At 44.5% G+C, this 14,531-nt stretch overlaps 1 protein-coding gene across 2 annotated transcripts in view; it reads right to left on the reverse strand.

Moving 5' to 3' along the window:
• The window catches only part of PARG (poly(ADP-ribose) glycohydrolase), a 116,496-nt gene that overhangs the window by 64,983 nt on the left and 36,982 nt on the right, over nucleotides 1-14,531 (reverse strand). For both annotated transcript variants that reach the window (XM_075841758.1, XM_075841759.1), the window contains 2 exons: nucleotides 12,497-12,571; nucleotides 2,097-2,189 (listed from right to left, as the gene is read on the reverse strand). In XM_075841758.1, coding sequence (XP_075697873.1) covers nucleotides 2,097-2,189; nucleotides 12,497-12,571 — 168 coding nt within the window. The remainder of the gene's footprint in view (nucleotides 1-2,096; nucleotides 2,190-12,496; nucleotides 12,572-14,531) is intronic.

Here is a 14,531-nt window from a genome sequence, read left to right on the forward strand (position 1 = left end):
TGTACAATTCGTTTTTTAGAAATGTAAAATCAAACACTAATGTACTTGCCCATTCACTCTTAAGATGCGCAGAGAATTGGTGTTAATGGGGTTTTCCAGGTTTTAACACTAATGGGGGGGGGGGGTCCGACCACAGAAAACCCCACCACTAAAGAAAGTGCCAATCCCCCATCACTGCAAAACTCGACAAAGCACTGCCCACGTATTATCTACAGTATATGAGGTCTACAGCGGTGCTTCTCATACTGGTGATGTGCCCCCCAGTGGTTGGTGAGGTGCAGCAGGGGAGGCAGTTTTGACAGAAGTGAATATATGCTGCAAAGAGCTTCCTCTGGCTGCAGCAATCTGGTTTTAGCAACATAGCATCCCTAAATAGTCTGTATGGTCCCAACAAAGTGCTTTACTCTTTACCTTAAACTACTGTCTAAGGGTAACATGACATGTCAGAAGTTTTCTGAACGTTTAAAGTTTTGATTGGTGGGTGTCTGAGCACTTCTGCTGCTTCGTTTTAGTGATCGGCGGGGGGTGTCAGTTCTCGGTCCCACACCGATCAAAAAACTTCTGACATGTCACTATGACAACATGTCAGAAGTTTTCAGAAAGTTTAGTTACCCTTTAATGATTTGCAGGAGCCATGCATGTTTATTGCGTCTTTAAGCGATTCAAGTCACTATTTTAACACACAGGATTCATGAATATTTTCCTTTTGCCATAATAAAATATGCAACAATCCCAGAAACCAGCAGGCGGTATAGGGACAAGACAGTAACTTCAGCAATACATGGTAACCTAAATCATAGAAGTCATACGCTTCATTAGCCGGAGAAAATTAGTCCAATGATCTCTGAATATAGCGCTAAGCCAAGAATTTTTCAAACTTTCCATTGGTTTAATAAAACAATATGTACATGAACAGAAAAATGCATGTGGTAGGGAGGAATGGCACGGAAGATCTTAAAGTCGGACATTGGGTGATACATAAGGAAAGGTTTCCCAGCAGGGATGGATATGATTTACTGCAGTCAGAATCCTGCATGATAACGTGGATATAGTGTGGCTACATTAGGAAGGAGAAGATTTACACCCAAAGCGGTCCAGTGAGCAGTAGAAAACATTCAGCAGTGTTTTTCTCATGTACGTGCACTAATGTTATTTTCCAATGGAAGATTTACACCACACAAAACGTGTAAACTAGAGGGGTCCTCCCAGATTATTCACCGGCAAAGTGATGAAGGTTAAATCATTGAGCACTAGATCCTGAAGCCTCCATTCCACCTTACTAGCTCCACCGCAGTGCGCAGCAGTCTGTATAAAACGATGGTCAAGGCCGCCACTCATCCAACTCTATGGGAGTTGTGGAAACCGCGGAGTGAGAGATCTCCAGGCAAACTCCTCCTTATGGCGGTTGTGTTGGTGAACAGTACAGGGGACTTGGGACTTTCAGATGTAGCCGTTCTACAGGTCTAACCCCCACTTTTACTTACACAGTCAGGCCTCGTTTACACGAGCGTGATATACGTGCGTGCGACGCTTGCTTTTCTCGCGTGTCGTACGGACCTATATTAGTCTATGGGGCAGTGCAGACAGTCCGTGGGTTTTGCTCAGAGTGAGTGCGCTGAAAAAAACTCACGACATGTCCTATCTTTGTGCGCGGTTTGCGCATCACGCACCCATTGAAGTCAATGGGTGCGTGAAAACCACGCATGCCACACGGAAGCACTTCCGTGCGAACTGCGTGATTCGCGCAACAGCTGTCAAACTCTGAATGTAAACAGAAAAGCACCACGTGCTTTTCTGTTTACAAACATCCAAACGGAGTGTCATAATGATGGCGGCTGCGCGAAAAGATCGCAGCCGCGCATCATACACTGATGACACACAGAGCTGTTAAGTACCTTTTGCGCACGAAAAAACACCGTGTTTTTTGCATGCGCAAAACGCACACGCTCGTGTAAATCAGGCCTCAGAAGGTAGAAAATACAGATGAAGAAAACACTTCCTTATACATTTCCCATGCAGAAAGCCGGCACCCTGACGTATCCATGTGAGACCAGTAAGCTACCTTCACCTCCGAGCTGTGACGCCAAGACCCTTACCTGTGTGCAGACTCCAGGGAGCATGAGAGCCAATGACACCATGTCAGGAAGAATTGACTTGAAGAGATGATTACGCTCGTCTTCATTAAGAACCTGCGGAGGAAAGAACAGAAAAGAATGGCTGTTAGATTATTATTGCCAAAATATTCTTAATAGAGTACCGAAAACTTTCACTTAATGCTCCTAAAATGCATAGATGTGTCCTAGACCGAAGAGCTAAATGTACAGTGAAATACGACTCAAGAAGGGACATCGATATAGACATCGCCGGCCCTCATCTCTTCTCTGCTAGCGCAAGAGTGTTCCAATCCTTAGCAACGACTCCAGGACTGGCCAAACTATAAAGGGAACGATGAAATGTTAGGTGACGGCCCAACGCAAGTATTAATAAAGCCCTGAAAAATAAAACTATATACATTTTGGCACTTGAGAACAAAAGGTCTTAGGCTGACCACGCAAATTCAGGCTGCAAACCTCAACCTAGCATGAGACCTGAAGTTGCACTGGCAGTCCCAGACATTTCTGCTCAAGTTTAGGACATTTCTGGCAGAAATATATACATGATCAGCCATAGCATTAAGACCGAGTTCACACAGAGTTTTTTCCAGGCACAAAATTCTGCCTCAAAATTCAGTTTGGAACGCAGCAAAATACGCTTTCTCTGCCTCCCATTGATGTCAATGGGAGGTCAGAGGCGTAAACGGCCGAAGATAGAGCATGTAGTTTCTTTTTCCCGTGAGCGGTGGCATTGTCGGACGTTTTTTGGCACGTTTTCCGCGTCAAAAAACTGTGTGTGAACTGGGCCTAAAACCACCAGCCTAATAATGTGCAGGTCCCCCCCCTTTAAGTCCTGGAAGTTGCGAGGTGCGGCCTCCATGAAGGTTTTACTAGCACATCCCACAGATGATCGATCAGATTGAGATCTTGGGAATTTGAAGGCCAAGTCAACACCTTAAACACTATCACATTCCTCAAACCATTCCTGAACAATTATTGCAGGTGGCAGGGCACTTATCCTGAAGAGGGCACTGCCATTAGGGAATATTGTTGCCATGAAGGAGTGTACTTGTTCTACAACAATGTTCAGGTAGGGGATACGTGTCAAAGTAAGATCCACATGCCAGGACCCAAGGTTTCCCAACAAAAACATTGACTAGGGCATCGCACTGCCCCTACTGGCATGTCGCCTTCCCATACTGTATCCCGGTGCCATTGCGAATGACACACCCAGCTGTCCACATGATGTCAAAGAAAGCGTGATTTATCAGACTAGACCAACTTCTTCCATGGTCTAGTTGTGAATCTCACGTGACCCATAGTGAGCACTCTGTGGTGGACATCTTCTACAGTAGTGTTTCTGTGGAATTGGACCAGATGTCTAGGCTCGCCGCACACATCAACGAGCCCTGGGTGCCCATGACCTTGTCATTTACTCTTTGTCCTTATTTGAACCACTTTTGGTAGGTACCAACCCCTGCGTACTGGGAACACCCCCCAAGAGCTGACATTTTAGAGATGCCACTGACCCAGTCGTCTAGCCATCATAATTTAGCTCTTGTCAAGTCGCTCAGATCCTTACACATTTTCTTGCTTCCAACACATCACCCCCAAGAACTGCTGATCCCTTGCTGCCCAATACAACCCCCCCCCCCCTTGACAGGCGCCATTGTAACCAGATAATCAATGTTAGTGGTTTAGAAGTTGTTTGAGGGCCTTTTGAGTACTGGAATAGTTAGTTCGTTTGGAAATTTTGGAACCACTGCCCAAATCGTTCCTAGCTAAATCGTCAATAGATTGTTTACCCCTCATATGAATGTCAAAACCCTGCAGAAAAGAGGCTTCCTACCCAAAGCCTTTGCTGGTACTCGTTACATCAGAAGCTTTCCTACCAAGCCCGTAGCTTTCTAAACTTTAATAAATACGGTTTGTGGGTTTAGGTTTCGTGCCTTATATACTTGGACTCGTAATATTAAAGCGCAGGACCATTTTTAACTTCCAGGGATAAAAAGGATCAAATTTCATGAAAATAAATTCAATCAAAGGGTCGCTGCCCGCTGTCAAGATGTCCGACATAACAGCTGACATATGAATAGGAGGCTGTCATGCTTTATTGCTGCTGTATAGAAGTTGTCAAAACATAAACTGTGACCCTGGACTTAGAACTGTCAGCTGGTCCTGGTTTTTACTTGCAAATATGCTCATGAAAATGCAAAGGGAAGAAATATTATACTGAAGTATTTTTATGATTTAATTTGCTATGTAAACGACCATCATTCAAGGTCTATGAAGTGATATGGTCAGGTCTATTTAAAATTCATTAAAAAAATAAAGAACCCACACGTCAGATCTTCCACCAGAGAAGTTTTATCCCGACGGAAAGGCTCCAAAATAATAACTGAAAAAAAACCATCCTACTGGCTAACTAGAGTATTGCCTGAACTCCAGAATGATACATTGTAGCAAACCATCAGGGAGATTTGTGCTGCTGTTGCGTTTCGCTCACAGAGCATTGCCTAGACTGGATACAACTGTATAAAAAGCTTAGCTGAGAGGAGAATGTAAACAAGAACGTTCTCATTCACTGACAGCAAACACTAATCTTGAAAATGGTGAGGAATTGAAACAAAGTGTATCAAAAAGTTGGATTTTATTTACATAAAACTGGAAATCCCCTTTAATGGAAACACTATGCTCAGTCTTCTGCAAAACTCCACAATATAGGGCTGCTCTTTGTGAATGTTCAAGTTCTGGATTATTAGGCTGGGTTCACACGAGGTCATTACGTCCGTAATGGACAGAACGTATTTCGGCCGCAAGTCCCGGACCGAACACAGTGTAGTCCCTGCCTCATCCCTGCCTCGCTGCGGGACAACTGTCCTGTATTGTAATCATGTTTTCAGTACGGGACAGTAGTTCCACGGAGAGGCAGGGACTCCTAGCGTCGTACATAACTATGATGCTAGGAGCCCGGCTCCCTGTAGTGTGTTCGGTCCGGGATTTGCGGCCGAAATACGTTCCGTCCATTACAGACCAAACATGCTCGTGTGAACCCAGCCTTAGGGTCAGTTCACACGGCAGATCTTGCGTGGCGGGTCCTGCTGCAAAATTGGCTGCAGAATTATTCCTCCCGTCGGCAAGAAGATTCCTCCTCCATTGACTTTAATGGGTGGTTCGGGAGGAATCCACCCGAAGATCGAGCAGGACGAGTCTTTTTCCTACTAGCTGAAAATAAATCAGTAAGTGGGAAAAAGAAATTAATGGGAGGCGGAATTTTGCATCAGAAGCCACCGCAAAAATTCAGCGTGTGAACAGGGCCTTAGACTTTCTGAAATATAGAAATTTCCCTGCATGAATAACAGATTAACCTTGGACCTACTCTTCAGAAGAGATTAAGAATATTGCTTGAACACTTTCCTGATAAAAAGCGCAGAATATTTTGCTTCCTGTGCTGATCTGTATGTAAGGAGTTAAATTGGCAATTAAATTGTCAACTTTTTCTTCGCCAAGCCTTAACTTAAAAATCGGAGACAAATGTGTCCCACAGATCTATAAGGAATAGAAGACGATCACACTGTAAGCAGCTCCCTTGCATCTGGCTGGACGGACAGTCTAAACAAGAAGCAATAGACAGCACCAGCCGTGACAGCTCATCAAATCACCCAAAACCAACACATGACGCATGATCCATCACAGAGCAGGAAAGAATAATCAGGCCGGAAAATGCCGACTGCATGCAAAGAGGGTCCCAGTGTAACATTTCTCTTCTGCCTTGTGCTGCGTCTGGGCTTTTCCTGCTTAACCCTGTCGGATTCAGTCAAAGGAATTGCTATTTAGTAAAAACGATCACTGTCAAGCGTCAACGTGAAATCTAGGGATTGCCTTTTATTTGATGTGGCTTCTGCATTCTCACTGCTAGGGATCATGTTAGATAGAAGCTACAAGAAAAGTGAGCCGTCTGGAGAGGAATGATGGATGCAATGCTGATCACAGACGCCAAACATCTCCTACACCAGTCATAAATAAAAAAAGGGAAGAACGTGCCGCAGTGGAAAGACGTTCAATTTATGAAGAGCATATCCCGGCTGAGATTAAGAGACGCATTTCAGATCACACTTATTTAAGGCATACGTCTTCTCCACGGAGATACTCTTTCTGGGTGGCGAGGTAGGAAGCCGCATCAATACCTCAATGTAAAGGTCCCAGTGTTGAAGGGTATGCTCAACTTTACCATTTTTTTTATTGCTCCAATGCATCGGAGATTAATAATATTCTATTTGTTTTGGGTCTACAGCTCTAATGCATTCCTATATGTCTCCATGGTAACAGACTACAAACAAACCCTGTGTAGTCTGACCTGGCAGTCTTACTCTCTTCCATCTGTCCCCTACTTTTTGCAATGTGAGAAATGTTAGCAGGAAGTAGGGGACAGACGGTCGGGAGTATCAGATCAGGATCAGACTACACAGGGTTTGATTGTAGTCTATGACCATGTAGACACCTAGGTCTGCATAAGAGCTGTAGACAAAATGGTAGGATGCAACATCATCTAGAAATGGGTTTAATTTTTTATTTTACATTGATAGGAGCAATGAAAAATGGCTGCAATGGTAAATATATATGCTCCAGGAGTAACATTGATCGCCTATCCTTAGGATGTGCTCACTGGTGGCAATGTTTTAGTTCCGGAAAACCCTTTTAATATTGAAAATCCCTTTTACTGTGTACTCCATGCACTGCAACAATCGCTTGTCACAGTCAAACTAATTGGACATGAGCAGAACACCACCACGAGGGAAACGTAATGGGTCAGATTTAAAAGCCATTCAGGGGTGTGTAAAAAGGGGGAACAACCCGTATGTAAATTAGATGGTTGCCATTATTGGTGGTCACCTTTAAAACACCACATTCCTGGATAAACCGTTCAATAGAACAATAGGGTGACAACTCTGGGACATATATATAATACCAGGCAAAGCTATATGGACACCCGTGTGTGGAGGTCATTGCTGGGGCCTATGAAGCTGGAAAGCCAGTGTTAAGGCGGTGAAAAGGTGTTCAAACGTCCAATAGGGAGTTGAGAATTTCGGGCATCTTTATTTTCTTTTATACATACAATAAAAAATACTGGTGTGCGCCAGAAATAAAAGGTAAAAGATGTGAAAAAAAATCTGTAGCTTACAATGAATGAATATAGTAAAAAAAAAAATGGTATACATTAAAAAATAAAAAAACTCACGGAACATAAGTAGTCGCCAAACTTTTTGGGGTGATTACAGAAGAAATTAAGTCTTTACTATGCGGTCTTAGAATAGAAGTCTCGCCAGCTCCCAGAATCGTACACTGTAACGCACGCTACAGCCCTCAGTAATGTCAGGGGCATTCGTTTAGTGAGAATTTTTTTTTTTTGTGAGACAGGCTGGATCAGAAGAGACGGATTAGTCTTTCGGTCTAAAATAGAGAACCATGAGATGTGCCGTCAGCTGCAGCTTTATATTATTGGTGAGCACAAAAACATGCTACAATCCCCGGCTACACAGAACTGCCGCAAAGACCATCTGTCATGTGAGAACAAGCCTGAAACGCAGCGAGGGTCCATTTATCAACTATATGTAATTGAGTAGGACACGTGCTTAGCTCGCAAATCAATCAGGTCTATGGCTACCTCTCACAGACCGTCAGCGCAGGGATTCTGTGTACACAGCACTTGTCGGTAACTCTGTCCATTTATTTTACGGGTATATATATATATATATATATATATATTATAATATATATAAAATAAAAAATAAGTATATTTAGAGGTTTCTGGTATTGCTGCCCTGCTTGAACATGTTGCAATGAGATCACCAGGAGAGGGGTGGTAAGTAGGGCAAGGTTGGGTGAAGGAGACTGCCCTTTAACCAGGAAAAAAACCAAAACATTTTCTATTGAAATTTTAGAAGTTAAAGGGCTTTTCCCACTAAGAACATTTACCACCTACCCATAGGATAAGTGAGAACGGTCTGATCGGTCTCTGTCCGACCACTGGGACCCCCACGGATTACAAGCGATCCCGAGCTCCTATGTGAATGGAGTATTACTGCGCATGCTCGGCCACCTCTCCCTTCACTTTCTAAGGGACTGCTAGAGATAGTGGAGAGCTTTACCCGGGTATCTTCAGCTGCCCCATAGACAGTGAATGGAGCGGTGGCCCAGCATGCGCGGTACCGCCTCGTTCCATGACGATTCTTGCGATTAGTGCTGTTCCCAGCGGCCGGACTCCCACTGCTCAGACATTTATCCCCTATCCTGTGAAGAGGCGATAAATGTTCTTTATGGTAAAACCTCTTTCATTTAGATCTCTAAGGGCACGTTTATTAGTTATACGCAAATCCAGCTTGTTTTTTTTTTTTTAAAGACTTCATGGCAGAAATCTGAGCATCTAACTCTGATTTTTTTCGTAAATGTGCCAGCGGATTCGCGCGCCGATTAGCCCCTAGCTCCATATGCTGCAAACTTTTTCCTCTGTGGACTTCCAGTTTCATGAAGATTTTTTACGTAGATCTTGGTGTGACCTTCACCGCATGAATTACAATAGATGAAATCCACGGTGACAATCTGCCCCGAAATTATAGAATTGGAAAATATCCCATTCACTTGAATTGAATGCAGAATGATTTAGATAGGATTTAGGCCTTGAATCCGAATCCTCTTTAAATGTTGAACTTGTGAACATGACGTCATAATCTTCAGAAGTCACATATGACTAATAGAGAATGAAATGATTCGCCATCTCTAGGTGAGGGGTTAGAGGTGGAGGGAATTGGAGAATATGTATTAGAAATAAAGTCACTAGGAATGGGTGGGAAAGCAGAGGGGGCCATTGAATGATTGTCCATTAAGAAGCTATGATCCTTATCTTTAGGGATTGCTGGTGATGGGGCACGATCTTAAGCCCCTGCTCTGGCTACTACGAGAGCTTGCTCGGTCCCCGGCATATCATGGACTTTACTAGCCCATATGAATATTGATAAAACGCAGAAAGGGCTTGTGGAACGTCTCTTTATAGCAGGAAAGAACTAAAATGTATTTTCCAGTGCGTAATATTGGACTGATCTCAGATAGATTAGCAGCTTTGGTTAATAACTTCATACAACATGGCGGCGGCATCCGCAACGAAAAAGTAAAAAAGTCGCTGTGCTGGAGGCTATTTTTAGACCTATAGAGCGGTTACGAGTAACTACATATACAAGACTCTGCAGCGAGCCGTGGAACGCACAATATATGCAATGTCAAAATGCAATCATTATTGACCCCAAAGCTTTCACAATGATTGCTTCCCATTGATCTGTAGCGTCTGTAGTACAGCGGCGTGCATGGGGCACAAATTCTTCTGACATTGCCAAGAATCGTTACAACGATGAAGAATAAAACCCGGAATGATATTTTAACCGCATGAAATAACCTTCATAAAAGGAAGACCTCATGACTAATACCTCAACGTACAAAGACAGACCTGCTTATATATTCAGCTTAGGCGTTGTCAGTATACGGCAGATCTCACGTAGGCGGAGAGCTTCCATGACAGTAATGCACCGAGGTTATGCTACAGACCGGGCCTTTACCACCACACATTGTTTTATTTTAGGCCATGTTCAGACGTGTTGGATTTGGGGCAGATTTGTGGTGCAGATTCTGCTTGGTAAATCCGCAGTAATTTACAGTACAATACAAGTTGATGGGGTATTCAAAACCCCATCCATATGGAGAGGAAAAAATACGCACCAGAAAAAGCAAAAAAATGCTGCAGACTCATTTGTGCGGAGAAGCCGCAGATTTTGCGTATTTCACTCTTTGCAATTCATACGGTGAAAGCCGTGGCAAATCTGGATAGAACAAATACTGATTTTGCTGCAGATCTGGGCGGATAGGCCTCAGATTAAGGCAAAATCTGTAACGATAATTGTCCGCCACGTCTTCCCGTGGCCTCAAAGAGTATCGGTCACATAACCTATAAAATTCTTAGAAGAGCCCCAACACTGGATTCAAATGAGGGCACACAAGTTCTATTAGAGATCCTTACCTGCCACAGGGGCTTGCACAGGCCACCACGGCGTTATGAGAGGACTCATGTACCTTCTTTATATATGGTAGAAGGAATCTTTCGGCCCATTGCCTTAGATCAGAATGTTACAGCAAGCGCAAGGAGCCCTCAAACTTAGGCCCTACAGGAGCTCGGACGTGTGTGTGTGTGTGTTAATCCCAGAAATGGTTATATTATCCGATTCTTACTTTGACTTGTATATTGCGCTTCCATTATAGCCATCCCATAAAGTTCTATATGACTTCTCGCTTCATGTCAGGCATGAACAGGCATTTTCCTTTGTAACAGGTTTTAGGACTTAGGCCTCATGCACACGACCGTAGTGTTTTTCTGGTCCGAAAATTCCTGGCCCGTGGTCCTTATTTTGCGGATGAAAGGTCATCCGTGTCATCCGCAAAATGCGGATCATATAAAAAAAAAGTGCAAGGGAAACTTCCTATTGTCACTTAGCAACACTTCCGCAAAATGACGGATGTCACACGGAGGTGTATACGCGGTTTCCACGGGCCCATTGACTTCTATGGACAAGTCTGTAGCGAATTTGCGGGCAGTGAGAAGACATGTCCTGAGTTTCTGAGGATCATATTTGCAGTCCTGGAAGGAACCGTGAAAACTACGGTCGTGTGCCTGGTGCCATAGCAATGAATGGATTGGCAATTCACCCGAAGATTTGCGGCCACAAAAACCCATTCATGTGCATGAGGCCTTAGTCATTTTCTTCATATGTTCCCCAGCTCGGAGGTTCTCTATGCCACCCTCTTGGCTGAATTGGTTTAATGATCCTTACTGTACCCCATGTTATCTACCATGTTTTGAGATTTGTTTTTTCTTGCTAACACTAAGGCCTCATGCACACGATCGTAGCCATGTGCACGGCCGTGATTTTCGGGCCAGCCGGCCACGGAGTGACAGCCGCGAGCCGCCCGCAAATCGCAGGCCGTGCACATGGCCTTGGCCATTATTTTCATTGAGCCTGGACCACGGCCGTAATAAGACATGTCCGTTCTTTCTGCGGTCCAGGCTCCTAGGCCATGCACGGACCGTGGAAACCACGGTCATGTGCATGGCCCCATAGAGATGAATGGGGGCGCAATTCTCCCGTGGATTTTCTGGGGAATTGCGGCCGAAAAAGCACTTTCGTGTACATGGGGCCTAAGGCTGGGTTCACACCTGCGTTCGGCTTGCCGTTGTTCTGCTCTGTCAGAGGAGCAGAAGAATGGAAATACCGGAAGCGCCGGTTCCGCTGCACGACAGACACCACCGGAAAGTCAACGGGTTCCTTCGGGATGTCTGCGCTTTTATAAAAAAAAAAAAAAAAAAAAAAAAAAAAATAGTACAGCATGCTGCGGTATGGTTTCCGGTGCTTCTGGCCGGATCTGCGGCGGTGAACAAGGCCTTATTCTATATGGCTTTTTGTATTCAGTTGCTGTTGCAATGGTTATATGTTATTTTTTTGAATTGTGCTTATTATTCAATAAATAGATTTAAAACCAGGATGTTATCACGAAGGATATTCCTCAACCTTCTGTCTGTGAACATTTCCAATGGCCGACCGTGTGAGTGGAGAAGTGGAGGAATATCCTTAAAGAAAATGTCATGTTTATATAAAGGCTATTTCAGCGCATATATAGCAGAACTTTCCGAATTCTACTCATATTTCTACACCCATCCTAGCAATGGATCCGGGAGGAAATCCTTCTAATGACTTATATTAAGGGAATGCTCTAAACTGATACATAAAAACAAATTAAAGAAATCTATCAAATGAGTCATTTTTGCTATGATACAGTCATCAGACCAGGCAAATAAACAACGGTGACCTACCTGTAAAAAAACGTATACGTCACAAACTCTCATGACCCTTTCATTTAACGCAAACATCATAAGCTATAGAAAAGCTCATGACGTATAGATGTAATGGGTGCCTGTGCAGCCATACAGTGGCATCGGTCACCCATAGGATCCCTCCCATGTTTAAAAAAAAATAAAAAACAAAAGTGCATGTTATTTTGCAGGATCCCGTTGTATAGAATAACAGTCTATTACTCCATGCCTAAAAGAACCCGTATACTGATGTATACCAACACGACAGAGGCCAGAAAGACTCCCTTTTGACATCTGCTGGGTAATGGAGCCCTATTAACACGTTTATGGTGTCCTCTGTGAGGATTCCTGGCATGCACGCTAAATGTACATCACAAGCCTGATGTGAACAGAGCCTTAAAATGGGCACAATATTTCATTACACGCAGAGACGACTTTTGTACTAGACATTTTAGTTGCTGTAACAGTGGAAGTTGTAGAATGAAAGTATTACCTTTGTGCAAAAGTAATTTAACGCTGTAAAGTCCCATTTTCTGGCGTAAAACAGATTGTATGACAGAATGGCTTCCTGGGAAGGACAAAATACAGAGATACTTAGATGACACAGTGAATGGCAAGTAATAGGAATATGTGGGAGAACACTGCCCCCTGCAGTCATTAAATAGTTAAGCACGACAAAAACACTAAAGTGAAATAAAGCAGTATAGTTCTAGAGGATTACAGAAATAATGCCGGAAAAGACAAGCTCCTTTTTCCAACATATTTTTTACTATTGTTGAATTATACCAAAGTACTTCGTATTACATAACTGGGCAATTAATCGAAATCGATATTCAGCGCAATTAACAGACGTCATCTTGCGAATTTCGGTTTTAGCAATTGTTTTCTCCTGGTTTAAACTGTATCTGTGTCTTCAGAACGCAGATACGGTTGAATCCAATGGTAGAGCAGGGAATCGTAAGGTCCCTGCTCTACCATTCACTATGTATCTCTGGACACGAGGCAGTGACGTCATCGCGCCTGTCTGCGCCGGCCACACAGACCAGAGGAGCAGAGGGATCCGCAACTCGTCATTGAAACATGGTTAGGGGAGTATGTATATTGTTATTTTTATCAGGAATGATTGGGGCAGCTGTGGGGGCATTTTACAGCATGGGGGCAGCTATGGTGGACTTTATACTGTGTGGGGTGCAGCTATGGGGGTAGTTATGAGGGCATTATACTGTGTGGGGTGCAGCTATGGGGGCATTATAATGCGTGAGGGCAGCTATAGGGGCATTATACTGCGTGGAAGTCAGTTATAGGGGCATTATACTGTGTGGAGGCAGCTATGGGGGGCATTATACTGTGTGCAGGCAGCTATGGGGGGCATTATACTGTGTGCAGGCAGCTATGGGGGGCATTATACTGTGTGGAGGCAGCTATGGGGGGCATTATACTGTGTGGAGGCAGCTATGGGGGGCATTATACTGTGTGGAGGCAGCTATGGGGGGCATTATACTGTGTGCAGGCAGCTATGGGGGGCATTATACTGTGTGCAGGCAGCTATGGGGGGCATTATACTGTGTGCAGGCAGCTATGGGGGGCATTATACTGTGTGCAGGCAGCTATGGGGGGCATTATACTGTGTGGAGGCAGCTATGGGGGGCATTATACTGTGTGGAGGCAGTTATAGGGGGCATTATACTGTGTGCAGGCAGCTATGGGGGGGCATTATACTGTGTGGAGGCAGCTATAGGGGCATTATACTGTGTGGAGGCAGCTATGGGGGGCATTATACTGTGTGGAGGCAGCTATGGGAACATTATACTGTGTGGAGGCAGCTATGGGGACATTATACTGTGTGGAGGCAGCTATGGGGGCATTATACTGTGTGGAGGCAGCTATGGGGGGCATTATACTGTGTGGAGGCAGCTATGGGAACATTATACTGTGTGGAGGCAGCTATGGGGGGCATTATACTGTGTGGAGGCAGCTATGGGGGGCATTATACTGTGTGGAGGCAGCTATGGGGGGCATTATACTGTGTGGAGGCAGCTATGGGGGGCATTATACTGTGTGGAGGCAGCTATGGGGGCATTATACTGTGTGGAGGCAGCTATGGGGGCATTATACTGTGTGGAGGCAGCTATGGGGGGCATTATACTGTGTGGAGGCAGCTATGGGGGCATTATACTGTGTGCAGGCAGCTATGGGGGGCATTATACTGTGTGGAGGCAGCTATGGGGGCATTATACTGTGTGGAGGCAGCTATGGGGGCATTATAATGTGTGGAGGCAGCTATGGGGGGCATTATACTGTGTGGAGGCAGCTATGGGGGCATTATACTGTGTGGAGGCAGCTATGGGGGCATTATACTGTGTGCAGGCAGCTATGGGGGGCATTATACTGTGTGGAGGCAGCTATGGGGGCATTATACTGTGTGGAGGCAGCTATGGGGGAATTATACTGTGTGCAGGCAGCTATGGGGGCATTATACTGTGTGGTGGCAGCTATGGGGGCATTATACTGTGTGTAGGCAGCTATGG

Source organism: Rhinoderma darwinii, chromosome 11, assembly GCF_050947455.1.
Source record: "Rhinoderma darwinii isolate aRhiDar2 chromosome 11, aRhiDar2.hap1, whole genome shotgun sequence".
Taxonomy (NCBI): domain Eukaryota; kingdom Metazoa; phylum Chordata; class Amphibia; order Anura; family Rhinodermatidae; genus Rhinoderma; species Rhinoderma darwinii.